Here is a 27,187-nt window from a genome sequence, read left to right as displayed (position 1 = left end):
CTGGTGGAAGGGCTGAAAGTCTATAAAAAACGTTTCTTAAGAATCCCTCCTCATTGAAAACTGAAAATAAAATCAAAATAAAACTTAATGAGATTAACCTAACACAGTAACAAAATTTGCAACACCACACTATAAGGTTAAAAAGAAAATAGTATAATAAAGGAAATACAAAGGCTTTGGCATGGTTTTTACAATCAACAATGGTTAATTTTGATATGTAGTTGTGAACAACTTCAAAACACTTAAGTTTAAAACTCTTGCAAGCACTTTTAATTGATTAGGAATGAATTCTAGATGCACAAAGATGATTGGACTGTGAACAGTAGTACAACTATATCTAAGAACAATTAACTCTTGCCGACCAAAAAGAAACGTATGATGCATGAAAATGTGTATAAAACATCTATAGAATATTCTTGTCAAATATAAATGAAATTAACTTTATTATAGAAATCATTCTGGGAGATTTCTAGGGAAGACAAATACTTACATTTCGACATAAAACAAATTGGATTATATCGAAGACACAATCTACCTTTTATCTATCAAACTCTTTTCTTCACCGGAGCTCTCTCCTTACCCCCTGTTTGCACATAGCTTCAGCCGTTAACAACCTTTGGAAATACCAACAGATATTTTTTCTTACATAAATCTAGTGCGTGTTGTTCCAGGTTTAATTATATGCAATGGAATGATACAAACTTGGAACGTCAATCCATAATCTATGAACAGATTGGTAGAAGTATTCGATATATCTTGATAAAACTCTTAAATTCGTGGCAAAGCTTGTTGATCATGGCTTCTTTTTTTTTTTTTTCCTTTTCTTTTTTTTTTTTTAAACAACTTCATGACCAACACAGATCAAACATCCATCCAGTCTACATTGTTCTTTTTTTTTTTTTTCATTATAACATACAAATGCCCATTTACAAATAATACACCAAAATGAATAAAAGTTTGGATACCAAAATGAAGATTTGTTCCAACTGATATAATGCCTTCAGTGTACAAAGGTCCATGTGAAAGTCTTTTCCATGTGTTACAGCATTGGGCACAGTTGCAGTACAGAAGTACTCTGAGAGCCATTCTTCCTTTATAAAATACTGCTGAACATCCAACTGTTGTCCATATAGTCATTTACGGAATTAACACATGTTTTACTGTAATCTTGGCCAGTATTGAGACATATCAGGTTCACTGCCAGGAACTTGAACTGGAACTGACACTCCAGGGGAAATGAGACCTGAAAATTGAGAGGGAAAATGGATATTTTAGTTTTCCTATACATAGCACAATTTTTGCTTTACAGTTTTGCAGATTTGTGCTTGAATTCCAGTAAGCATTAACTCTCACCATCTACCAGCCTGCAGAATCAGGTGTGTGTATATTTTAAAAACCTATGCACATCTCACTGATTTGTTGTTATAAATAAACTGTCATGCTTTGAGATAAACACCAGAGCCTCAGCTCGGTTGTATCAGTTGAGAATTCAGCCCAAAATACACTGAACAGTTTTAGTCTTTTTGAAAGTGTCTGGCTTGCTGCTGTTTATGCTGACACTTACCCTGTTTTACCCCGTTTTGCCTTTTTTACGCATAGGGTAATACCTCTACAGGTTCCCTGCCTTTTCTATAGCTTCAGATTTTTAGCAGTGTATTTACTGTGTCTGGCACAGACGCAGTAAAAATACACCCAGTCCAGTCCTGCAAACACTTTCCCACACACTTAACCTCACTGGTGTGGGTTTCTTTGCTGAAAATTAATGCTGAAATAAATGCTGATTTAGAAATTAATTAAATGGGGAAGATTTTGTGGGATGCACTGAAGAGCTCTCCACTGTCCTGCTATTGAGACACCACCTCTGTTAATCAGCTGTCTTCCATCAGGCCCTCCAACAGCAGCTTAAAAATCAGAATTTTTTTGCTCCAGCTTGCAAGGTTTTACATTTTCATCTTCTGCCTTGTCTGGCAGCTACTGAACCCAACAGGGAGCTCTCCCAGTGAATACACGTGAAAAAACTGATGGAGCAAGGAAGAAAGGCTTGGGGAGCACGGGGTCACTCACCTGTGGAAGTGGTGCCAGAGGTGCCCATTGGCTGGCTGTTCATGTGTGTCTGCATGTGAGGAGGGGTGTAGGTGTCATAGCTCCGTCCATTCACCGATGGACTGGTGGGCAGCATGCAAGAGTAGGAGGAGGTCTGGCTGGGTACCGGGGGCTGTGGGAGCAAAGGACAGAACAGCGTTAATTGTCAGTGGAGGCAAACACGGCATCAGGCTGCCCTGGATGGACGTGCCAGCCCTCAGCAGCAGCAGAAATGAGCTTGAGGTTCAAATTCAGGGCCCCCGATGTAAAGCCCTGTTTAGGAGCTCAACCGAGCAGACTCTTCATGAAGGTGTTCGGTTTGAAGATCCACACGGGCCGTCACTGGCGCTTTTTCAGTCGTGCTTGGCAAGCAGATCCCTGCATCTAGACGCTGATGGAGGTGTTACATAGCTAAGCCTGAGTGATGTCCTCGTTTATAACCCATGGAAAAGAAAGATGTCTCATACCATTTGCAGCCAGAGACACGGCCAACATCTTACCTCACATTTGATGATGTAACTGAAAACTATTAGGGGGTGTAACTAAAAATTACTCCACTGAGGCACACAGTCTGGTCCTGCACCTGCAAGCCTGGAGCGTGTACGCACAGTGTGTGGGTCTGGGGTGACTGAGGCTCTGAAGAGGGATCCCCAAACCCGTTCATACGTGCGCATTGATCCCCTGTCAGAGCTGCAATCATCCCAAACCTGTGCCAGCAACATCCCAGGAGAACAGACATCTCCATTTACCTGAAGTCCAACCTTTAAAACCCTACCTGCCAGTGGGGAGAGCAGCTGGGGGCAGGGGCTGAGAGACCAAGCAGGGGCTTCTCCTGCTCCAGGGTGCCAGGTGAGTGGGGACCAGTGCAGCCTTGACACAGGGAAGCAGTGGGGGAGCAGGAAGCAGGATGAGTAATTCCCGCTCCAAGCGCACAAGGTTCAACACATCTGCACGCATTTCCTCTGTCTGCATGCCCCTGACACACGGTGTCTCCAAAAATATTGACAGCCTCACTCGCTAGGCACACACGCTGTGCTTTGGGAGAGCTAGCAGCTCACCCTGCCTCCACAGGGAGATGCCAATGGTTCGGCTGCCAAATCTCCCTCTCCGACACGGCGTGGCTGCTGTGCCGTGATGAACACACAGGCAGGGTTTTCCAGGGCGGCTCAAACACGTGCCAGGTCCCTGCCCAGGTGCCCAGCGGTGAATCAGGGGCCTCCTGCTTTCCCAAGGGTCCCCTCCTGGATCAGCCTTTTGATCCTTTGTCGCCTGCTCTCAGCCTGCTGCCGGGAACGGCACCGCCGGCCTCCGACGTCACGGAACAGCCACGTAGCCAACATCACTTCTTTCCATAGACTTGCGAGACTCTAACTTTATTTGGTTAATTTTGGTTCAGCAATTAGTAACATAGTAATTGCCGCAGCGGAGGAGTCAGGCTCTCTAATCTGCTCGCCTGCCTCTAGCACTGGTCAATGCTGTGTGCCTCAGACAAAGCTGTAAAACTCCCGTAATTGGCCAGCACCTTCCTAGGCCAACCCCACCATTAAAAAAGGAGGAATTTTGCATCTGAAAGGTCTATAGAAACAGACCCCAAAGGAATAGATTTCTTCCTAACCCAGCTGGTGATCAGCTAATGCTTTCAGGCATGAGGATTGACAGCTCTTGCAATTCTGGCTTAGCTGGCATAACCACTGATGCTAATCACATCCTTCCCTCTCTCAGGTGTTCCTAATGTGCTGCTGCCACATTACCTACACCCAGAATGTCGGATCCCTCCAGCAGCTTATTCAGGCAGCAATTTCCACGATACGGCACCAGCGAGTTCCATAGGTTAACCACAGGGTTTTTTCCCAAAAAAAAGCAGTTTTTCATCCCAGATCTGTTGCCTTGCAAATTTGAGGACTTTCCACTTTAAAAATCAGAAGAAGGTGCTTGTGGAGCACCAGATCCTTCAGTTCCCTTTCCCTTCTGATTCTCCCAAAGCGGGCATCTTTTCTGATGTCTTTGGTGATGGTTTCCCCGCACAGCATGGTTTGGGTCTCGTAACCCCCCTCATCCTGCGGAGGAAGGGCCTCCACCCACACTCCCGCATATCCCAGGGGCCGCCAAGTCCCGAGGGAGCATCGTGCCGTCGTGGAGGTGCTGGACTTACTTGCATAGGCAGGTTGTTGGCCATGGTGAAGCTAGGCATGGGCGGCAGCGCGCTGTACGTGTTTGTGAGCGCCGTGTCCGTTCTGCCCAACATGGAACCTGATGTGAAAGAGGAAACTATAATAGAATAGACAGATAGATGAACACATTAGTTCAACCACAATTACAGCTGGCAGTACAGTCTCAAAGCCTCGTTTTCCCAAGAGGACGGATCAGCGTGAGCGGGTTGTTGGGCATTACCGGGGGTGGTTGGTTGCGGGATGGGCTGGTAAACGCTTGTGCTGAAACTACTACTGATGGGAATGTGGCTGGGAGTGTTGCTGGCTTGTCTTCGCTGGTTCCTCAGCTTCTCTTCCCTTCTCCACTTGGCCCTTCTGTTGGAAAACCATACCTGGAAGTACAGCATTTGAGAGTCGTGAGCGACCTTACAAGGACTAGAGGCGTGGGGCCTCCCCCACGTAGCTCAAGGCCATGGCTCACAGTGGAGCAAAGCAGCGGGTGAAAGCAAAGCCCAGCTGCTGCTATTTTCCTGAAAGGGGGATATGGACAAATGCCTGATCATAAATAGGGGCTGCCCTGTGCTTTGAGAAGCCAGGAATAACAAAATCGAAACGGTAACAGCAAAAGTAATAGTAGTTATAATTGAAGAGCAACTCGCTACCTGTATCCTTGCTTCAGGCAGGTCTATTTTAGCAGCTAGTCTCTCTCTTGCAAACACGTCGGGATAGTGGGTCCTCTCAAATTCTGCAGAAGGAAATGTTCCTGCGTTAGTTGCCAAGAGTTAATGTGGCCGGCTGTAAAGTCAGAGTTGCTCCTGCGCTGCCTGTGCTCTAAATGCTCCTAAGAAGCATCACTGTAAAGGCAAAGCTGAGCTTTCTGTCTGTGTCTCTGTGTCTGTGTGTGTGTGTGTCTGTGCCTGTGTGTGTGTGTTAGGAAGGAGGGCGCCTTGCCTGCTGGGGAATATTGCTGTGGGGGTAGGCAGGCTTGGGTGCAATGCTGCATCTTTCAAGAAGCAGTGAGGGCTTCTGCCTCCGCCGAGGGGGTCCCCAAGGCAGCTCTGACCCTGTCAGCAGGAAGCGAAATGGCACGTCGCTAAATAACAGCGCAAAACCAGAACAAAGATCCGCAGCAGGTCAGAGGCGAGGTGCGCCCAGGCCGGCCAGGGAAAAGGGCACCTGCTCCCAGCCCCGGGCGGCAGCAGCACTGGGGATGGGGAGCGAGTGTGTGGGGGCAGGCATGGAGGGCTGCTGCCAGCCCCAGCTGCCTGCCCATGCCTTCCCAGCTCACAGCAATGCAGCCCAACCAGGGACAGTGGGCAGGAGGAGATTTTTCCCCCCCTCAGAGGAGCCCAGGGTGTAGCATCGACGTTTCGGTGCGATCTGTGCCCCGAATACCTTCCCTTTGAAAAACCTTTTAACAGCTTTTCAGGGCATACCACAGACATCAATGAATATTTGGAGCTCAGTGAATAAAAGAGCATGGAGGGAGCCACGGACTTTTAAATGTATATGTGTATATAAGGCACGTGAATGCCATGCCTGCGTTCAGCTGTTAATGTAGTCGGGGCACATTTTGCTTTCCTCTCCTGCTTCAGCCACAGGAAAATGTCACTCACCTTTCTCAAGGGCTTCGATTTGCTCTTGGGTAAAGGATGTCCTATTTCTCTGCAGCTTTCTTTTCAGCTGGAGTCTCATTTGGGCCTCGTCTGAATCTTCTCCATTAGAGCTGATGGAGTTAGTGTTTTCCCCTCCTCCCTCCTGTTGCGGACAGCCATCTGTGGAACGGGAGAGTAGGAAAGTGAAATGTAGGTACCCTTGTTTTAAGATCCCTATCAGAGAAATAACGCGATTGGAAACAAGCTCAGCCATGTTTGCTGACACCCCTCCCTTAAAAATGTCTCGGGTATCAAAGCAGCACAGCGCTAATGACATGGGTAACACGGGAACATTTCAGTTTCCAGCCTTATTGTAAACATCGGAGAGGAAGAATTACGATCACCTGGTCTTAATTTCATTTTGTTTTCCCTCTGGAATAAAACCTGCATAAAAATACTTTCCCCTGAAAGTGATTCTTTCCGGGAATCGCTGCTGAAGTGCCATGGCAGTCTCCTCTGCCTGCTGCATTTATTTACCTATTGCTATATTTAAAATAGTGATGTTCAGTATTTCAGATTATCTATAATCAGTAATTCCTATCTAATCAATTAGATGTTGATAGGTTTGCAGAAAATGCTATTAAGAAACCAAACCAAGCTTGTAATCTTTTTAAAAAAATATTTATCCAGTTTTTATTTGAATTCTGCACAGTCAATTTCATTTTAAAGGTTGTGAATTTAGAAGTGCCTGCATTGTTCTGCAGTTTTATTCAACTATTGTATGAGTGTGCATTGCCTTGACACCTATTACTGAGCACAGCTGTAATTATATCATCACCAAGAACAGGCTATAATTGCTGAAAATGGAATTTTATATTTAGATAAAAGGACTGTCCATTCTTTGTAATGTGTTGCACCAGAGAAAAGTAAGATTTCTTTTAAAATTTTAACATGTAATTTTAAAAGAAATAGTAGCGAGTTCACTAACTAGCTAAATACGGTGTTCTGCAGCTGAGCGTTTGGCATATCATTTAAGCGGTACATTTTTAATTAGGGCATTTCCACCACTTTTAATGTAATTTCTGTCATTAAACAGGGGAAAGTTTCATTGTGCTCGGGCGAAGGCGGCTGCGGCCCGGGCCGGACGGTGCTGGGGGGCTCCGCGGGCACCCCCGGCCGCCGGGGCCAGAGGGACGGAGGCTGCTGGCGAGGCAGAGAAGTCGTTGTCCCTTAAATGAGCTCTCCCTCTCCTTTCAAAGCATATTTTTCGAGGCGTTTTGATGTCGCATAAAGAGGGAGCCGGGGCGAGGGACGCATGGGCTACTTATGCTAATTCCCTTGAAAAGTTACGCCAAAAATAAATAGCGACACTCCCGCGACATCCTTTAAATATTGTGGGAAATCAACTTTAAAGTAATATCATTTATAATCGGCGAACAATGGCCCAGGCCTTCAAAGCTCGGGGGGAATTGTGACAGGATCTGGTGGGACCCTTTCAACCACTTTGAAATGTTTTAAAACCCGAACTTTCTCCTCCATTTAAACACGGGGATTCAAGCGGCCGTGGTCACCATATGGGCGGCCGCAGCCCCATTGAGGCGGCCGGCGGCGGGTGAATAGCGGGGGTGCGGGGGGGCCCGCCTTTCAGGGCACACAAAGCGCCGGGCCCGGGGACGGCCGCCGCGGCGGGGCAGCGCCCTGCCAAGCGCGGGTGGCAGCGCCGGGGGCCGCGCCCGCCCGCGGCGGGGGCCGCGCTCACCTCCGCCACCGCCCTCATCCATCACTGTCCGCTCGGGACGGGCCCGCACCGACCCGGGGCCCGAGGGGATGGGAGGGGACGTGCGGGGATGGCCGCGGGCCCCCCGCGCCGTCGGGGCCCGGCAGCGCGCCCCGTCCCGCCGGGGAGCACAGAGGCCGGATCGAACCGGGCGCTTCCCTTTTGCCCCCACGCACCCTTTATCTTTAAAACTTTTCAAGCCCTAATTTTTTTTTCTTTTTCTTTTTTCTTTTTTTTCTCCCCCAGACCTTTCAGCCAGCTAAAAGTTTCACCTAAACTCGCTTATGATCACTTCAAACCCCACCCCGTCATTTCAAACCCCAAGACAATTAAGATATCTTCTTTTTAGACATCCCCCTTTTTTTTCCTAGTTTTTTTTTCTCTCTCTCTTTTTTTTTTTTTTTTTAAAGTCACTAAAAGGAGCGATCTCAATAGGGCTGTTCCACCTTCCAGACCTAATCCGTAAGAAAGCAAGTGAATGTCCGTCCCTATTATCCTATAGCTAGACCATCTGACGCTGGGTATAGGATTTGTTTCCTGGAAAAAAAAAAAAAAAAAAAAGGGACAAAAAAAAAAAAAAAAGACTCTGGGAAATAAAATCATTCCTTAGTTTCTTAGTGTCTCAATCAGTGAGGCGGAAAACAAGCAAAAAAAGATAGCAAACCAATTGCGGCACCTCTCAGCTATAGAGCCGGGATCAAAACATTGTAGCATCTGTTGAAAGAGAAAGTGTCTAAATCCTATAGAAGGCTTTAGTCTTATAAGAGAGGGAGGGGAGAAAAAAAGATAAGAAACAGTGTCTCGGTGATCCCTAAAACCACTAAATCACTGGAGAATTTCTCCCGGATAGAGATGTCTCTTTTTGTTCTGTCAGCCCTCATGTATCCATTATTTTATTCACTGCTGCATGGCGTTTATCAGATTGAGACCATATTTGTACCCCTCTGAGACCTAACCTCGCCTTATGCTTTTTGAGTAATGGACTCTTAAAATCCAGTAACATACCCCTGCAAGGGAAAAACATTAGAGGGAGCATGAATATTCCAGAGGAAATCCATTTTATTAATTTTAATTTTGCCATGCGGGTGTTTTAAGTGCCTGCCTGCCTCCCCCTCGCCTCTCCTGCCCACACGCACCCCCGGCCCGAGCCAGCCCTGCCCCGCAAGCGCTTTTATTTCGGCTGCGGTTTAGGAAGGGGCTCCCGAGGTCCTCCCGCCGCTCACGCTCCTGCCCGGGGAACTGCGGGAACTGCGCTCATCCCCACGCCACGGGAAGGGGCCACCACGGGCTCCCAAAGCGCCACCGAGCCCCGCGCACCCCCATCCTCTGTGGCACAGGCGGCTCTGCCGCAGCGCTGGTGCGGCCAAAGGGGCCCGCCGGCCCCAGGTGAGCCCGCACCGCACCTCCCGCACCCGCGGCTGGGCCTCGCACCACCGCCCTGCGCCCCGAATTTCTCAATTTAACACCTCTTTTAAAAAAAAAAACCAAAACCAAAGGCCGAAACCACGGACCGGCGGGAAGGGAGCCCCAGGGGCGGAAGGTGCGGTGCCTCCGCCACGCACAGCCCCGCCGTTTGGCTCTCGGGTGCGGGGCAGGGAGGGAAGGGCACCGAGACACGGGGATGGCCGAGAGGCCCCGGGCCGGGGCAGGGCCCCGCAGGTAGGGGCGAGCCAGGGGTAAGAGCCGTCCCGGTTCCTGGGGGTGGACATCGGGCAAAACAAAATGTAAAAAAAAAAAACCACCAACCAACCAAAAAAACCACCAAAACCAAAACCACAACCAAACAACAAAAAACACCAAAGTGGGGGTGGGGGGAAGCGAGGACTCCGCTCTATCTTTCTAGTGTCCTTCATAGACTGTTTTCTTCTCTTAAAACTGACATGTCTAATTGGCAAGCGGTGCCATATCGTGTCCAGAGGTCTCCTGTGGAACATTTCTACAGCTGTCTCCTTCAACTAGACGCTTATTCATGTCGCCTTAATGAGAAACAAAACGATCTCTAATGAGCAATTACATAGCGACAGAATTGTTCCCATAACAAATTCTTGCGTGTGACAGAAACATCCTTTGTACCAGATATTCCGCACACTGTTACCGATTTTTTTTTCCTTGCGGGGTGAAAACAAAAAGCAGGTTGTTGTATATAGACACCTCTTCTAAAGGAATGACCAGAGCCGGGGAGAGCCGAGGCTCAACAGAGCCCGCATTCAAAAAGAAGCCATTAACCATCTTAAGTATGTAACGTAACATCCCATTATCCTTCATATTATCCCCTTGTCATTCCTACAACAAATACCTATTAATCTTCAGGATAAACAGTTTCCTATATTTACAAAGTTGTTTCGGGTCCATTGAGGAGGAATTATAGTCAGCCCTACGGAGATAGTTACCGATCGCCCCGGCTTTGCAGAGAGACCCCGGCGCGGGAAGGCGGCCCGGGAGGGAGCGGGAGCCCTAATTACCGGGCTGAGGTTAAGACTCAGTCCCGCATCCCGCCCGGCTGCCGGCACCGCAGCTCGGCGGATGCGGCTTTGGCAGAGGATGCTCCTGAGCTCCTCTGCCTGCCGCCCTGCCGGAGCCGGGTCTGGACGCCCTGCGGGCCGCCGGACCCCGCACCCACCTGCCCGCAGCCCCCCAGAGAGGCGGCGGGAGGGACACCGCTGTCCCCAGGGCTGCGGCTGGGGAGGGGGCGAGGGGGGACCCGCATCGGGGCCGCCTCCACGGAACGAGACCGAACCGAGCCGCTCCGGGCCGCGGAGAGGCGAGCGGGCTGTCCCTTACCTTGTGCGGGCTGCCCGGGTACCGAGGTGCCGGGATACCAGCCGGGTCGGGTGCCCCAGGTCCCCGTCTGCCCGTTCAGCATCCTTAGCTTGTCGTACATCCCGTCGGCACCCATCTGTTGCTTTTCGCTAGCCAGGTTGCGTAGGACTCTGTTTATCGACGACACCTGGAAGGCAAAGGACAGGAAAGGCAATGGTAGTGCGGTAGCGCGCTCCCCGCCAGCCTCCCGCGCAGCCCCCCGCGTCCCCTCCGCGCCCCCTCCGCACAGCGGGCGGCTCGACCTGGGCGCAAGTCAGGGCTTCCCCGAGCGCCGGCTGCGCGCTGCGGCCGCCCCGCACCGCCGTGTCCCAGCCGCCCCGACTCGCTCACTGCTGGTGGTGGTGGTGGTGCAAACAAACAAACAAACCACGGGGAAAAAAAAAAAAAAAAAAAAGCCAAAAAAAAAAAAAAAAAAAAAGCCCCAAACCCAACCCTGCAAAAACCAGAGTGATGTCTTCGACTGATGCTCGCAGTCCTGAGGCACCAGGCGCAGGGGTGACCCGCATATTGTTTTTTTGTTGTGGTTTGTTTTGGTTTTGGTTTTTTTTTTTTCCCTCCTTAAAGGCATTTGTCAGATTCTGTATGAAAAAATGCGTCTGACCCTGCCACATGCAAATGATGTGAACCTGCTATCCTCTCCTCTGATACCAAAACAAAGGAAGCAGAGGCTCGCTACGGCTACCCAGCATTGTACACAGCACACAGGAAGGGTTTTTTCATGAACTTACACTGGGTATATTATCGTTGGTACAGACCCCCTCTGATAGTAATCTGTCTCGAATCTCCCACGCAAAGATGGAGGGGCACTCTCGTTTATACTGCGCTATTTTGCTTACAACTTCTGGAGTCGCTACTCTCGGTTTACTACCTCCGATTGCCCTGGGTCTGATGGAGCCAGTTTCGTAATACCTGCCCAAAATTTTACTCACACATCCATTCGACACCTGGATAGGGAAGCGGACAGAAAATCACATTATTAATAATTTCAAGACAAAAATAAAATTGTTTAAGTATGCATTAAACAATGACAAGCTTACGTTTTGATTGTCCAGCACTTGGACTTTTGCATCTGCATGGGTCTATAACACAAAAATATACCTTAAATGGTATGAGAACTTACTTAGAGAGTCTTTTTTTTTCTTTAAAAAAAATTACATTCTTGGCCCTACCCTCTACCAAAGTGATACTTTAAAAACATTTGGAAGAAAAAAAAAATCATCTCGTCAAAACGTAATTCTTTTAGTATCAATGTTAAAATACTCCTTAAATGCGAACAATAGCTAAGCCAGACTACTCTCCATCCTCCTCACTGCTCTTAGCCAAAGTACTTGCAGGGGACAGGGTGAGTGAGGCGTTTTCAAGACCTACATTTACAAAGTACCCCTGAGCTGCGCCAGATTGCGTGAGTGTCTGTAAAGACAGATTCCGGGCTAAAACAGCGTGGCTTTGAGGGGGGTTCTTTTTTTTTTTTTTTTCCCTCTCTCTCTCTAATTTTTTTCCGCCTTTTTTTTTTTTTTGGTTTGTTTTGGTTTTTGGAAGAAAAAAAAAAAGGTAAAAATAAAAAAGCAGTAAGCCACGCCAAATGCATACAGATATCACAAAATCATAAACAAATAGGAGGGGGAAGGAGGGAAGGAGAGGAAACTGGAATTATGCCGAGCCGTATAATTCAGTTTATTACAGCGAACTAACTGCAACGACAGTGCGGGTTATCACCGGGTGGGAATAGAGGGGAACGAAAAATAAAAATTTAAATATTTTAAAAGGCATATATATAGATAGATAGATAGATATACGCGTAGAAAGGGTCTATTTGCAGCAACAACCGAGCAGATGGATCGTTTTATTAGGCTGGAAGGCGGGTGGTGGTGGTGTGTGGGTGGGTGTGGGGGGGTCGCATTAGCGCCCGGCGGTGACACAGCGGCGCTGGAGCGGAGCGGACGGAGCGGTGGGAGGACGGGGGGCGCCGCCGCCTTCACCTGCAGGATCCGGGAGATGTCGCAGGGCCGGGCGCCGCTGTGAGCGAGTTCCACGATCTTCTGCCGCGTGGAGTCGGGCAGCGGCCTCCCGTTGACGAACACCCCGCCGAGCTGGTTCACGCCGCTGTGACCTGCGGGAAGCACAGCGCCCACCATAGCACCCTGCGCTCCCGCCCGACCCGCGCACGCCCCGCCGGCAGAACGAGGGCTCCGCGCCGCTCCGCGCCCATCCCCTCCGCCCGACCGGGGGCCACCGCTCCCCTCCCGGCTCCGGCCTCGGCCCCGTCCTCGCCCACTGCTCCCCGGGAGCCACCACGGCTCAGAAAATGCGTTTTCTCCGCACTCCCCGTCTGCGAAACCCGCGGCAGAGGCGAAACCCCAAACCCAACCCAAAAGCCCAGAATATTCCTGGCTGGATAGCCTTGGGTTGCTCCCTTGCTTTGCCTTTTTTTTTTTTTTTTTTTTCTTCTTCTCCTCCCCACAAAAAAAAAAATAATAAAAAAAAAAAAAAACCCCAAAGCCCAAAGCCCAAGCCCAAGCGAGCCTGCCTGCATCCGCACAGCCGCAGCTTGCTTCGCCAAAAGCAAAGCGAGAGGCTGCCTCGCCAGTGCCCAACCTGAAGCTCCAGGCTTTGGAGGGTCTCCCTGGAGAAGCTCTGCTCTACGCGCTCTCCGCTCTCCTCTCTTTGGAGCCTCCTGATAAATTGACTCCAAGAGCCCAGGCTTCTTAGCAATAAATAAGCTCCAAATATAGAAGAGGGGGAAAATATGATGAGCCTCTCTGACATTTGTCTTTAAAATAAAACTAGCTGCACGTCAAGTTTGAGCTTAATTTCTGGAAATAGGCGGAAGTCGCCCCGGATCATGCATGGAAGGCTAATTGAAAAGATCAGTTGGAGCACTTGTGGCAGGCGTGTCACTTTATGACAGTACTCTGCTTTTGAAAATTGCATCGTCACGACAAATAGTAGCATGATAAAACGACCCTTTCTGTCCGCATTTGGATATCACTCAGACTAGATTGAACTCTACTCGCTCTCCCTCCGAGGGAGGCTGCGGTTTGCGGTAGCCGGGGGCTCTGCGCGGACACACCGAGGGGGCGCGCTCCCCGCGCAATGGATTCGAAGTGACATCGGGGCTGGGGAATTTGCCGCCCCGGCCCAGCAGCGCGGCCGGCGCTGCGACCTGCGCTTCCCACCGCGGGGAGAGCAGCCCCGCGTCCCTCCCCGCCCGCGCCCCGGGGGGCTCGGGGCTGCGCCCCGGCGGGCGGGCCGGCTCGGGGATGCCGTGGGACGCGGCCCCACGGCTGCTCCCCCCCTGCCCAGCCAGCATCCTCCCCCCGTCCCCGTAAATGCGGTGCGGGGAACCCATTTCAAGGGGGGGGGGGACCCTCGCCGACATAAAAAATGGCAGCGGGGAAAGCAAAATCAAAGTTTCACTTAAAAGGTTAAGCCTTAATCATTATATAATTTCCCTGGAGAGCGGTGTAGATCTCGCCCAGTGGCAATGATTATGCGCCTTGTATTCTATTGCTAGTCATCTAATAGGAAAACATATGGTGTCAATTTGGATGCTCTGCACCATATACACCCAGGAGTTATTAACACAAAGCCTGAAGAGCCCGCCGCGACCTTTAAACAAAATAAAGGCTTCACCCGAATGATATCTTTTCTGCGTTTTGCAGTGGCGATCCCAAACGGCCGAGTGAAGGCATCCCCCATTACCATAAACCCTCGGCACGCCACGGCCAAGGGCAGCCGCCGCCGTCCTTGCGAGGCGCAGGTAGTACCCTCCCCGGGTTGCCGAGGCTCAGTTTTTGCTCGGGATACGTGAAAATTCGTCACACGGACACGCATGCAGCGGCCCCGATAGAAAAAAAAAAAAAGAAGGAAAACGACTCCACAAACAAACATCAAAACAAAAAAGAAAAATCTAAAAAAAAAAATCAACCAACCAAAAAAAAAAAAAAAGCGCTCCACCCAAGGATATCTGAGAAATCCCAAAAACCTCTATTTTTCCTGATGCTCCTCACACGGAGGGGGGTGGGATGGGGACAACTTATTGAGCGGTTGAACGGTGGGATAGGCATCCCCAGCCAGGTTCTGGAGAAGCACCGAGGTGAGGCCCGGCCGCCCCGCGCAAGGGCCGCGCAACTCGGCCTGCGCTCCTCGCCGCCGCTACGCGCGCAGAATAAGCGCTCCCGCGGAGCCCACCCCGCGTCCCGAGGACATGGGGCCTACTCCAGACTCGCTGAGACCTCACTCCCGGTCCCTTCGATCCCCGCGCAGCCCCTTCCACCGGGACGCAAGGAGAGGCCACTTCTCGCCGCCCCCCGCGCCCGTCTCCGGGCGCTCCTGCCTGGTGCCAGAGCTTTCCTCCCTGAGAAACGCACAGGCCTCTCGGCGAGGTCTTAACGACAGCAGCGACAACGACAACAACAACAACAGCAGATTAAAGGTCCCCCAGAAAATTAATAATCCACAAAGACATCAGAATCAGGAAAGCAAATAAACTCAGAAGGTGGCGAGAAACTGCACCTAACACGGAGTGGCTTTTTCCTGCCCAGATCCCCACCGCAGACCAGACAGGGACACAGCCAGGTCCTGGGCCACGAGCCGGGCCAGCCCCAGTGGCCCGGGAGCCGTGACAACACCGCCGGCCCCCTCCCCGCCGCCCACGGCGGTACCCGCGCCCCGACGGGGCGGGCGGCGCTCCCGGCCGCCCAGGGGTCCCCGCTCCCGGCGGAGCCGCCTCTCCCTCCCCCGCCCGGAGCGAGCCCTCCGGCCCGGTGTGCCGGCCCGCTCCTGCGCGCCCGCGGCCGCCCCGCCTGCCCTCCGCGGCCGCGAAGGGGCGCGGAGTCACTTACTGTTCTGCATGTTGGGCTGATAGAGCAGTATCCCACGGGGGTCGCCTATAGCAGTCTATCAGTGATAAAATAGGCGTTAATCAGGCGAGGTAGTGCACACAGTCAAGCTGCAGAGAGGCTAATAATCTCACAGGCTGATTTTGTTATCCTTAGGCATCTTACCCCGGTTAGTTTAAGGATTTGGGGGTTTTTGATATCTCAAGGCAAAAATGTACATATGTATCCCTAACACGCGGGGAAAAAAAAAAAATTAAGAGAAGCAGCCCGCCAAGTGGTTTCTCGTTTTAATTGCATGCAGGTGGCGTATTGCCTCGTCGTTAGTGCCCTTCGCTGAGGTGGTGTATTAAGTGGAGCGACAACAATCACAAAGAGAGTCCGAAGTCATGTTTTTAAACTTGCCTGAAAGCAGGGTGGACTGTCCTCTCATACAATTTAGGGACTCGCACATCTGCGTGTCACTAGTTAAAGTCTTCCCTCTAGGACAAAGCAGAAGAAGTACATTAAAAAAAGTGTGGAGCGGCGCCGGAAAGGTGTGCGGGGCGGCGGGGCGCGGGCCGGGGGGAGCGGAGCGGGGCGGGCGGCGCTGCGCGGGGGCTGCGCGGGCACCGGCGGCGGGGGGAGCCCTCCGCAGGCTGCCCTGCGTGCTGGGAGCAGGGCTCCATTTTTACCTCCGGGTATTTCCTCGAGTTATTTATTCCCCCCCGTCCCCCCCTCCCCCTTTCCCCGCGGCACTGGCAACTTTTTCTACCCCAAACTCCCCGTCTTGTGATTAACTTCTTTTTTGGTCTTTAGATCTTCCCCTTTTTCACTGTACTGTGACACACGCTGTCTACCTCGCCTCACTGCTTTAAAAAGTAAGAACAGGAGGGGGTGAGAACTGTTAAACAAAGCCTACAGAAAGCGAACAATGGCCTCCATTCTGCTCCTCTACCCAAACCCCGAGTGCAGAAACCCAGGCTCCTTAACCGGCCGCGCAGCTTCCCAACTCAACGGACCAACAACCCTCCAACTTACAAAGAGCAGAGAAACAAGCCCCTTCTCCCTTCATTAGTGCCTGCCTTGACCCAGCGCCTGGACAGTCCCCAGCGCCTTTCCCCCCCCACCCCCACCCCCCTCTCTCTCTCGCTCGCTCGCTCCTTCCCTCCTTCCTTCCACTGCTCCCTCTCTCCTCCTCTCGCCACCTTCCCTCCCTCCCTCCCTCCCTCCTTCCCTCTCCCCCCCGCCACCCCCGGCCCACTTATTTATTTATTTATGCGTCCCCATGTATTTATTTGAAATCGTCGCGGGTGAAAATGGAAAAGTAATTTCTCGTTATAAATATCTGGCGGTAATTGTGTTACTGGTGCGAGTTGTTAGGGGTTGTAAAAAGATACAACAGCTCAGTGGGGTGCTCAATTGGGGAGGGACAATTACAATAAAGAGCCCATTCAAGGGGGTTGCTAAAAAAAAAGGAGGTAAAATAATGAAATAGTCGCAGCCTTCATTTTCTCTCCTTTTTTTTTCGACAAAAAATACTCATTCTCTTTCTTTTGCGCCTATAATGAATATTAATTTTACTCTTCCTGCATATGATGGAGAATTCAAAGAGGCACGTTTCCCCATTCAGGACTAGCCATGGTATAATTTATTAAGTAGCTTTTAGCAATCTTAAATCCATAAAAATAAACATCAAACAAGTACTTTCTCGCAGCGTGAAGACTTTAACTGGTAAATATTTACTGCTCTTTGGAGAGCTACCTGATTAGCAGCAGAGCAAGCTACACTGTACTTCAGTGGAGACGTGGTGATATCTCCTTCAGCTGAACTGAACGTGAAGTCATCCCTTTAATACACCAAACACGTCTGCATAGACACACACCGAACGGGAAACCCACTTCTCCAGACACAATTTCCTCCCATATTTCATGCACAAATCATAAACGTGGGGCCTACGGGGTTAAAGAAGCCGTCCAGAAAGGCACCAGGAAACTTCCAGCCCTCAGCTCTGCCCGCACGGACCTCAGAAATGACACTGAGTGGGTTTAAAAGAAATGGAGGAGGGGAAGAAAAAAAAAAAAAAAAAAAAAAAAAAGGAAAGAAAAAAAATAGAAAGAGAGGGAAAAGAAAAAAAAAAATAAAAGAAGAAGACCACGAAACAAAACAAACCCAAGCACAGCCCAAAGCGGTTTACGATAGAGGGCGAGGGTAGCCAAGATCTTCAGCAAGGTAAGAGGAGGCGTGGGACAAGGAGCTGCGTGTCTGCTCAGCAACTCGCCACCGCCTCCAGCCACCGGCCCGGCGGCCCCGGCCAGGCCTGGCGGCCCCGCGACACCAACGCGAAATCGCCTCCTCCCTCCGTGACCCGCATCCGCTGCTGCCCCGCAGGAACCCCCGCACCCTCACCGGGCCCGTGGGACGCGGCCGGCTCCCTGCGAGAACTGGGATGCAATTTGCCGCGTCCTAATAGGCCGGGCCTAATCTGCAACTCGGTTCTTAATCTCGGAATCTTCGTATTATCCCGTGGCGGAGAGCATTTTTTTCCCCCTCTCCCCGTAAAACCGTAATTAGACCTTTAGGACAAAGTTTCGCGTTCCCGGGGCAAATGAGAAAAAGATAAAAACGAATCAGTTTGCGATGAAGCGTTGGTGAAGGTCAGCAGCCATAAACATTTATTGTCAAGGGCCACTTTTATTATTTTAGGCCCCTAAAACGGATAAGATGCAGTCATTTTTCTTCTCTAATACGTTGTTGTGGTTTCCCAAAACAGCCTTTGCCAGGTACATTGAATCATTCGAGAAAGTTTGTTTTTAAACTTTCCAGAAATGATTCCTGCTCTGCGTGCCCATGTAACCCCTTGCTGCAAAGCGTTACAAGGTTAAATTCAAACCCAGATTTTTTTTTTTTTTTTTGCAATTGCACTTGCGAGGGAAAAGGAATCAAGTTTATTGCTGCGCTTTGCTGGAGCAAATATGGTTTTTTTCCTTGCATGGAGAAGAGTTTGCAACTTCTTAAAAATTTAAAAAAAAAAAAAAAAAAAAGAAGAAAGCTTTGCTGTAGTTGGGGATCGCAGAGGTGGATCAAAGAGGCTTTTGTAGAAATGAGATATATTAGGGTTTTTTTAATTTAAAAAAAAAAAAAAAGGCAGCATATCGATTTTAAAAGCAAGTGAAAAAATTCCCCACAGCGGGAGCACGGCGAGCCCCGGTGCCGAACAGGGACGGGGCAGTGCGGGGCATCCGGCGGGGCCCGCCGTGCACGGTGCGGGCTGCTCCGCGCCCCCGGCGCTTCTCCCGCGCCGGAGCTGGCAAAGTTGCCGGCACTAGGGACAAGTTGGGAAGATCCCCGGGTGGCTGATTAAAGCTGACAGCCCTTCAGCTCCGCTCAGCTCCCCGCCTGTACCGCGCCTGGGAGCTGACTTGGCCTAGGATGTGGGTTATTTTTATTAATTTTTTTTTCTCCCCACGCAACTCTCCCGGCCGCTCGCTGTGTTTTTCCCCCACCATCAGGGGTGAGCCTTCCCTAACCGAGACCGCAGAACACAAAGCAGAAGTCGGGGACGGGGCCGCCCCCGGGGCAACGAGGCGCCGCTTCCCTCCCTCTCTCCCTCCCACGCGGCGTGGCGTGGGGCCGGAGCCCGGCTCGGGTCCCGCCGCTCCTACGAGCTGGGTACCAGCAGCATCGGCACCACAGACACCGGCGCTTGTGCTCTCCCTGACCAGCAAACGCTGCGTGGGAATTACTGCTGCTGGTGTTGGCATTGGTTTCCGAGTCAGATGCTTTAGCTTTTCCAGAGGACACGGGCTCATGTGAAAGGCAGAAAGTTTGTGAGCTCCTGGGCTGGAAAGTTCCCTTGGAAGCTCTCCGGAATGCAAATGGGAATATGAGAGAGAGAGAGAGAGAGAGAGAGAGGGAGAGAGGAGGGGTGAGAGAGAGAGCCCTGCCTAAATATTAAAATGCGAGGAGGGAGAAGTTGGGAGAATAAATGAGCACTCACCTTTATGAGGCATCCTGTCTTGTTGTCAAAGCTCCTGTCAATAGTTTAAGAGCGCACTGATTTAAAATGATGGTGCTTTAAAAAGAGTTGCCAGCAAAATAGTTTTTCTCCACTGAAGCTGCTGGTTGTGTGATCTTGAATTCCTGGGAAGGAGACAGAGATTGACAATAAAATGGGCTGTCAGTGACTGGAGAGCGAGAGATAAAAGAGTGTGTGAGTGAAGTGGGGGAGAGAGAGAGAGAGAGGCAGAGCACACCTATGCTGATTGGTGATGGTTCAAGTGTATTAATGTGTGTGTGCCTTGGTCTCTGCCTCGCCTCCACCGCTCTCCACTGGCCCATTAGTGAAGCCTGACCTCTGTCATCATCCTCCAGCAAAACACTTCCTCCCGAGCGCCGGGGACCCGAGCGGGGGAAAAAAAAAAAAACAACCAACCAACCAACCAAACAAAAAAAAAAAAAACAAACCAAAGCGGCGGAGCAGCTCGGGGGCCGGCGGTTCTCCAAAAACCCCACTTGAATGGCTCGGCGGCCCCGCCGCACCGCGCCCGCCGCCCGCTCCGCTCCGCTCCGCTCCCACCCGAATATCGCCGTATGCAAAGCGCCGCCAGCGCCTCCCCGCCGCCCATTGGCCGCCGCCGCCCAACCCGGCCCAATTGGCCCAGGCGTTTGAATATGAATGCGCAGGGCCCGGCAGCGCCAGCGCGGCCCGCGCCGCCCCGCACCGCGCCCGCACCGCACAGGTCCGCCGGGGGGGGGGGCGGCGGCGCGGTGGTCGCGGTGGTGGTGGTGATGGTGATGATGGTGATGGTGGTTGTGATGGCGATGGCGATGGCGGGGAGAGGTCGATTTGCATTTAAACAGTTCGCTCCCGGCCCGACAATGGAAGATAAGGTTGGGGGCTGGGGAAGGATGGGGGGAGGTTGGTGGGAGAGGGAGGGAGGGAGGAGGGTGTGGAAATAACATTCAAATGGTAAAGGCATAAATATTTGGGAGACAGGCGCGCTTTGTCGCCGGTGAATCGCCCCAGGAGCGCCCCGAGGCCGATCGCCACCCTCCCCATCTCCCCCGCCTTTTTTCCCCCCAGCTCCCGGCTCTGCCCCGGCCGGGAAAGAGCAGAGCAAATACACCATTTACTTTGTGTATTGAGGGCTCTTGTGAAAAGGCCCTGAAGAGTCCTTTACCAAACACTCACCAACTTCTCCCACGTGCCATTTGTTGACTAAGGGCTGCCCGGCTGATTTTTTTTTTTCTTTCTTTCCTTTTTTTTTTTTTTTTTTTTTAAAGATCCCACGGAGGAGCTGGAGGAGGGCAGAGCCTGGCGCTGGGCAGTGCTGCCGCTTTGTGCCCGTCCGAAGAGGCTCCCCCCGCCTCCCCTCTCCTTTTGCAAAGGGACCCCCTTGCCTGGCTGCCAGAAACTCAAGGGGGAAAGTAAGTAAATGACTTTGCTGCTCTGACCACACACCACAAGTACATTTGTTGAATGCCGGACTATTAAGACACACCTCAGTAAACTCTAAAGCAACCCCTCAGCGCATGCATTTAAGGTTACACTGGGAGCACCAGTCCGAGCTCAGGGTGTCCCAATCGGTTATGGCGAGTGGGCCGGGGGGAGGGGAAGGGGGTCTGCACCGGGAAAAAAACAATTAAAAAAAAAAAAAAAAAAAAAGGCTTGGGAGAAAGAAAGAGAAGAAGAGACAGGAAAAAGAAATTCCAAGAGCCACCGCGGAAAGTGGAGAGTATGAACGCGCAAAGCATAAAATGAAGTCGTAGCCGCATACACTTGACTTCTCTTGACATGTGAAAAGTGCTAAAAGTCAAAGCTCATCAATAAAGTATCTTGAAATTGAATAAGAGCCCTGACAACCATTGCATTCTTAAATAAAGTACAATGAGGAGACAAACGACTCTGCCAAGGAGTTTGCATGTGAGTGAAAGGGCGCCTCAATGGGAGCGGGATAATGGGCTGCCCGGCCGTCATGCACTGTCATCCCCGGTCCCGCCGAGAAGCTGCCACAGCTCCCTAATAGCACAAAATGGGCTCTTAAGAGACTGCTGCCTGCCCCTCCGCCTCTTCCCTACCCTTCCCCCGATGCCGGGGTGCCGCGGTGACCACCCCGCTCCGCGCCCGGTGGGGAGGCCCGGGAGGCAGGGACTGGGGCGGACAACCTCCCCCCGGCCCTCCCTCCAACCCGGGAACGGGCCGAGCAAAGCCTTTCCTCGGAGGATGCGGGGAAGAGAGAACTGCCACCCTCCTGCCCCGGGACCCGGCCGACCCCACCTGCAGCGGCGAGGGGCTCTGCAGCGTTGGGCAGGCCTAAGTCAACCTGCCGGTCCTATTTTGGTTCGGGTTTTGACCCGAGTCATGCGTTTTTATAGAAATGGAACCGACTATCGTGATGGACGCACGGGAGCATTTGGGAGTGATGGGATCTTCCCTGAAGGTAAGGGCAGTCCGGCCCTTGGGCTGCGGAGCACCCCAAGGGGGGCTCTGCCAAAACTAGGGGCTCAGGCAGGGACCCTCCTACCCCTACAGCCCCCTGGTCCCCGCGCTCACCTCACCTCCTCCTCTCCAAAACTTTCCAAAGTAACATCTGGCACTAAGTTAACCTGCCCGTGGCCAAGCATCATTTCAGGGGCGCCCAGGAAATTTTTCAGAGCGACAGAAGAGAAAAGAGGCAACGTCCAAAATGAAGTACGAACCTGTGTCCGGAGTGTGTCCCCTCCAGGGTGGGTGAGTCCCTGCGAGCTGTCCCGCGGAGCAGCCTGTCCCCTCCTAGTTGTCGCTGGCCGAGGCCGGGCGTCCCGCCGCACGCATCCTGCGGGCGAGAGAAAGAGGCTGCGATTTGTAAGCTCGCACCGATCTCGGAGGCTCCAAAGGGATGTTAAAAGCTGGGATCCGGTCCTTTTTCTGGAGTGAAGTCAGTCGTGTCCGTGGGTTTTGATTTTTTTTTTTTTTAATCTTGCTTTGTTGTTGTCGTTGTTGTTGTGGTGCTGTTTATTTTCCCTGTTGCACTCCCTCTCTAGCAAACGAGAGATCTTTTTGCCTTTTGTTTGTGGGTTGTTTGGGTTTTTTTTTTTTTCCAACTCTCGTCCACAAGGCGTTAAAGGGGTAGAAGAGAAAACCCACTTCGTCCGAAATCGCAGGCAAATATCATTTTTACAAGCTCTCAATTAGCCATCCCTTGGATTAGCACCTTCTTACTCCTCCTCGCCAGAATAAAGCAGCCGTAATCTTGTTGCTATTTTCCCCTCGGGCGCAGCGGGCTTTGTGTTCCCTCCCCCAACCTCCAAAAAAACTTTTAACGCCCCCCACACACACACCCCAAAGAAAAAAACCCAAAGCCCTCCCTGGGCAGGGAGGAGGGCAGGGGTGAAGCGGTGACGTCAGGGCGGGGCGGGGGGTGCCGGTGGGAGCGGGAGCCCCGAGCGAAAGTTGGGAGGAAGAAAGAGCGGCGGGGCGGGACAGGACGGGCCGCGCGTGGGAGCGGAGCGGAGCCGCCGGTACCGCCCGCGCCGTCCCATCCCGTCCCGTCCCACCAGGCCGGGTCTGTCCCATCCCGCCGCGGGGTCCGGCCCGGCTCCGCGCCGCCATTTTACCTCCGCCGGGAGCGGCGGGAGCGGAGGGGCCGTGCGGGAGCCGTGCGGGACCGGCCCCGCCGCCGCCGGTACCCGGGTACCCGCGTCCGCCCCCCCGGAGGAGCGGGCGGCCCGCACGGAGCCCCTCGCCACCCCCACCCCCCCAGCCCCGGCGCTCCCGGCAGCCGGGACCTGCCGGGACTGCCGTGCCTGGATACCTCCCGAGGAAACGCTCTGCTTTTTCTTTTTTTCCTTTTTTTTTTTTTTTTTTTTTTTTTTTTCCCCATCTAGCAGATTGCCAGCCGTCCCTCGCTGCCCAGCCGGCCTGGTTTTCCTTTTTTCCCCTATTTTCCCCTTTCCTTTCTCTCTCTCTCTCTCTTTTTTTTTTTTTTTAAAGTGAATTTTCCACTTTTGAAATTAGTGCTCTGGCCTTTGTAATCAGAGGAGGGGAGCAGCAGCGCAGTGAGGTGCTCGGAGCGTTCCCCTCTCCCCCAAAGCCCTGCCCTCCTGCAGGAGCAGACCGACATCCCCCCCCCCCTTTTCCCGGTCGAAGGCTGAGCCGTGGGACCCCCGCGGCCGTGGGACCTCGCAGCCCCGGCCCTCGGCATGGATTTAGGCACTCTTTGAAGATTTCTGCTTTAAAATCCGCACAGGATTATTGTAACTAGCATTTTTTTTTCTGTATCTTTTTTTTTTTCCTCTGCCCATATTTCTTTTTTTTTTTAACTACTCCAAACAAAAAGAAAAAAAAATGGGCGTAATATAAAAAATGGTTAAAAAAAGAAAGGTAAGTAACTACTATACATGGCAAGGTGCGCTTTTTTTTGTTTGTTTGGTTTTCCTAATTAAAATAATTTTCACTTTTTTTACATGGTCTCGTGCCTGGGTTTTGATTTGTGTTAAACAGCAGCGTTTGCTTCCCTTTCGCATTTTGTTAGGTGTTGAAAGCAGAAAGTGCTGAGTTAGAGACTCCAGTATCGTCTCGTTGTATTAATATCTGGGCTGCAAACTACCTTTTTTAATACCCAGAAAAATGCTTAAAGTCCTCTTGTCCAGTTCGGTCTGAAACTGAAGAGATACACAAATCCTGACGTCTTAGACTACAATGCTTTTGCCTTCAGGACACTTAATGCCTATTTGTATATGTAGAGACAGTGTTTGAAACCTATAATGCACAGGACACTGAGTTAAGTGGAGCTTTTCTAGTTTATAAACAATCTGCAAAAAGTTTGGAATCGATTTAACCTCTTTTATCTTGGCCTTTTGCATAAGGCACAGCCTTATATGGCAGGATAAAAAAAAAAAGGCTTTCTGGACCTCGCCTAAGTCGCTCTGAAACTGGAAGACGAACATACACCTTTCTGTACGAGAAAGCCTTTGATTATAAATATGGGAAAAGTGTCATGCAACCAGACCCGCTCGAAAAGCCTTCAGAAAAGAACGGGGGGGTGAAAGCTTAGCGCATCCTGACGGGCTTTTTAAATGCTATTGATTGGGACAAGCTGTTCAAAACCCCAGTAACAGTTAATCTGCCTGTTAATCAAGCCACTAAGGAGCTCAATGCGAGTTTTATTAGCAACTGGAGAACACAGGCAGCAGAAAGGATCAAAAGCCTACACCCTTGATATTTGTAAAACCAGCCTTTCCCAAAAATATATTTTCAATTACAGAGTAATTCGGAGCTTATCAGGGCTAGCTCGCAGCCCCACGCAGATGGTTCCGCAGGCGCTGCCAAAGCCACGAATCCAAATGAACCAGCATCGCGCTGGCCCCGCCGAGGTGCGGGGGTTAAAAACAACGCGTTAAGGGGGGGGTCCTGCTCTCGCCTCTCTCCAGCCTCGGACTCTCCTGGCCTCCCAAATTAGCAGCAAAACCTAAACTTGGCAAACCACGAGGAACCGATAGAGAAACTCCTCGGATTCACGTCAATTGTGTTCTTAGGCTGAGAGGTCGAGGGCTCTTTTTCTTTAAGCTGGTATATTTGATTTATCGCGGCAAGTTTGCAGGGCACGTTTCTCTCTGCCCATCATTTCGCCGGAGCCTCTCATTTAATTGCTTAAAAAAAAAAAAAAGTTTAAATCGCAAGATTTGTAATTTGGAGAGCCTAGAAGTTGAATTTCAATTAATTTAACGACCAGGAATATTATTATATCGGCTAAAATCAACATTTGATCTTGTCATTTTTAATGCAAACCGATTCCTTTATATGTCAGCGAGATATGCATATAAAAGACTATCTGGTCAGAGGTAATTATGTCACAGCTTTTTCTCGGCATGACAGCTGGATAAACACCATCTCCAATAAACATCTCTAATTAGGGAGGAGGATCTGAGATAGATGGTGTTTGATTTATTACTGAAGGAGAATGTCCATTTACCGGTATATTATAGTGAAGCATCACAGGGAGCGTTCCCTTTAACGCATCGTAAGGAATATTTGGAGATGCTCGAAGACAGGTAAGCGGTGTTTTAGGTTTTACGCTGCTATTTTGTTTAGCGTTATTTCGGAGGAAGAACGGCCTTTCTACGGTACCTTTCTCTCCCACTGACGCCCTGATTTAGCAGAGGCACTCAGGGTTGGGAAGCCAAGCCTGAGTTTGGGGACCGAGAGGTGATCGCCTCTCGGCGACCGGACATTTCCAGCCCGAGCAGGGTGACAGAATCTCAGCGGCGACCGGCGAGCCCCCGGCGTTAGGCGGGGAAAAAGGCGGCTAGGACGCGGCCCCCGACGGCAGCCCGGCTCGGCTCGGCTCTGCCGCTGCAGCCCCGCGGCCAGCCCGCCTTTCCGCGCCCCTCCGCGGGGGCGTCGCGCCGGACTCTCCGTGACCCGCTCCCATCCCGTCCGTTCAGCCCGGGGGGCTGGAGCCCGAGCCCGAGGCGGCCGCTCCAGGGCCCGGGGGGAGCCGAACGGGGTCCTCCGAGGGGCGCGGTAACCCGCGGCTGCCCCCGCCACCTGAGACGGGTCACGGCGAGGGAGCGGGGCCCGGGTCACGGGGCGGGGGGAAGGGGAGGGGGCTGCGCCGCCCGCGCAGGGGGGGAAGTTCGGGAAGCGGCTCGCACCGCCGGCCGCCCCTCCGCCCCGCGGCGCCCCCTCCGACGGGCGGGCAGCGGCCGGAGCCGCTCCCTCCCACCCCTCCTCCCACCCCCACCTGTTGTGCGGGGCTCCGGCCCGCAACCCTCGCCTTCCCCCCGCGGGGTGGGGGTGCCCGGGGTCGGGGTGCCCGGCCCCTCCCGTCGGGCCGGCGGCGGGCCCGCGGTCGGGGCGAGTGGCCGGGGGCGGAGGGGCGTGCGGGGACGTTACCTGCCAGCGGGCGCGGAGGGTCCGGGTGCGGCGGTCCCGCGGCCGGGAGGAGGTACCTGGCGGCTCCGGTCGCCAATTTCCACGCAAAGAACCTGCCACACAGTTTAAATGTCAATGACAGCAAAAGAGGGGTGCTGCCTTTGCACTAACTTTCCCTTAATATCGACGCCAGCGCCTCCCCCCATTGGCTGGGCCGCCCCGGTGACGTCACGGCGGACAGTAGTTCGCTAATGAGACATTTTGGGCGACACGAGCGCGAACGGCGCGAGCCCGGACACCGCCCGCCCCGTCGGCGGGCACGGCACGGCACGGCACGGCCCCGCCCGGGGCCCCGCTCCGCCCGGGGCTCCCCACCCGCGCTCCGCCGTGAGCGGACGGGACTCCCTTGGACCGGGGGCTCCCTCGGGCAGCAGCGGGGTCGCAGCCTATTCCCGCTGCCCACCGGCAACCGGGGTCTGCGGCCCGACGGCTCGCCCCAGCCGCAGCTCCACCGGCAGCCGGGCCTAGCCCCGGCCTCTCAGGCCGAGGTTTAGGCTGAGGTTTGGCTTCTTCCCCTCCGAAAGGCGCTCCGAAGGAGGGACGCTCTTGCGCGGGTGAAGAGGCCCCGCAAAACCTGACCCAACCCTGTGGCTCCTGGGAAACGCTGTGGCCCCCCAGCTCGCCCGCAGGTCTCCTGCTGGAACCAGATGCTGGACCGTGCGAGACCTAAGGACAGGCCGCGGGACGGCCGGGACACGCGTGGGCCGCTCCGGCAGCCTCCCTGTGCCCTGGCAGGCTCTGCGGGTGATTCAGGGCCCTGCGGGTCCTGCCTGGGCTCCCCGTCCGCACCCTCTCCCATTAGAGAGGGAGGGAGAGAGGCCCGTTATTTGCACACACTTGTCAGGGTAAATAATTCATCAGCAAAGAGGGCCCCCCCCGCAGCCGATAGTTTTATTGAACTGCACTTAAATGTTTCATGAACCTGCCGCCCGCCCGGGATGAGGCGGGGGCCGCCGGATCCATTAGGAGCGGGCTCTGGCGGGGGTGCGGGGAGAGCGCTTTGCGGGGTGCGGGGGTGCTCGCCCGGC

General features: G+C 52.6%; 1 protein-coding gene across 21 annotated transcripts; it reads right to left on the bottom strand.

The window, feature by feature from the left end:
- Nucleotides 1–247: 247 nt before the first annotated feature.
- PAX6 (paired box 6) lies at nucleotides 248–26,266 on the bottom strand. Of its 21 annotated transcripts, none has more exons than XM_050337058.1 (14): nucleotides 19,597–19,806; nucleotides 19,242–19,384; nucleotides 15,668–15,744; nucleotides 15,269–15,323; nucleotides 12,404–12,534; nucleotides 11,462–11,503; nucleotides 11,153–11,368; nucleotides 10,386–10,551; nucleotides 5,849–6,007; nucleotides 4,895–4,977; nucleotides 4,474–4,624; nucleotides 4,235–4,332; nucleotides 2,065–2,215; nucleotides 248–1,243 (listed from the first exon to the last, which is right to left on the bottom strand). In XM_050337058.1, the coding sequence occupies exons 4-14, from the start codon at nucleotides 15,276–15,278 to the stop codon at nucleotides 1,158–1,160; spliced, it is 1,293 nt and encodes a 430-aa protein (XP_050193015.1). In that variant the 5' UTR covers nucleotides 15,279–15,323; nucleotides 15,668–15,744; nucleotides 19,242–19,384; nucleotides 19,597–19,806; the 3' UTR covers nucleotides 248–1,157. The 21 variants fall into 21 exon arrangements, with proteins under 21 accessions (XP_050193015.1, XP_050193024.1, XP_050193013.1 ...); XM_050337067.1 differs by having other exon boundaries at nucleotides 11,354–11,368; XM_050337056.1 differs by having other exon boundaries at nucleotides 4,235–4,350; nucleotides 19,597–19,805.
- Nucleotides 26,267–27,187: the final 921 nt, after the last annotated feature.

Source organism: Myiozetetes cayanensis, unplaced genomic scaffold (genome assembly GCF_022539395.1).
Source record: "Myiozetetes cayanensis isolate MyiCay16 unplaced genomic scaffold, myiCay2020 scf6-25, whole genome shotgun sequence".
NCBI classification, from domain to species: domain Eukaryota; kingdom Metazoa; phylum Chordata; class Aves; order Passeriformes; family Tyrannidae; genus Myiozetetes; species Myiozetetes cayanensis.
The sequence above is the reverse complement of the archived record's forward strand: the minus strand, read 5'-3'. Positions and strand labels throughout refer to the sequence as shown.

Bases quoted from the DNA above. Each gene is read 5' to 3' on its own strand.
- PAX6 (XM_050337052.1), bottom strand. The intron at 4,625-4,894 runs GTAGCGAGTTGC...CTGTACTTCCAG, and splicing joins TGCCTGAAGCAAGGATACAG to GTATGGTTTTCCAACAGAAG. The intron at 1,244-2,064 runs GTGAGTGACCCC...CTCAATTTTCAG, and splicing joins CTCTGGCACCACTTCCACAG to GTCTCATTTCCCCTGGAGTG.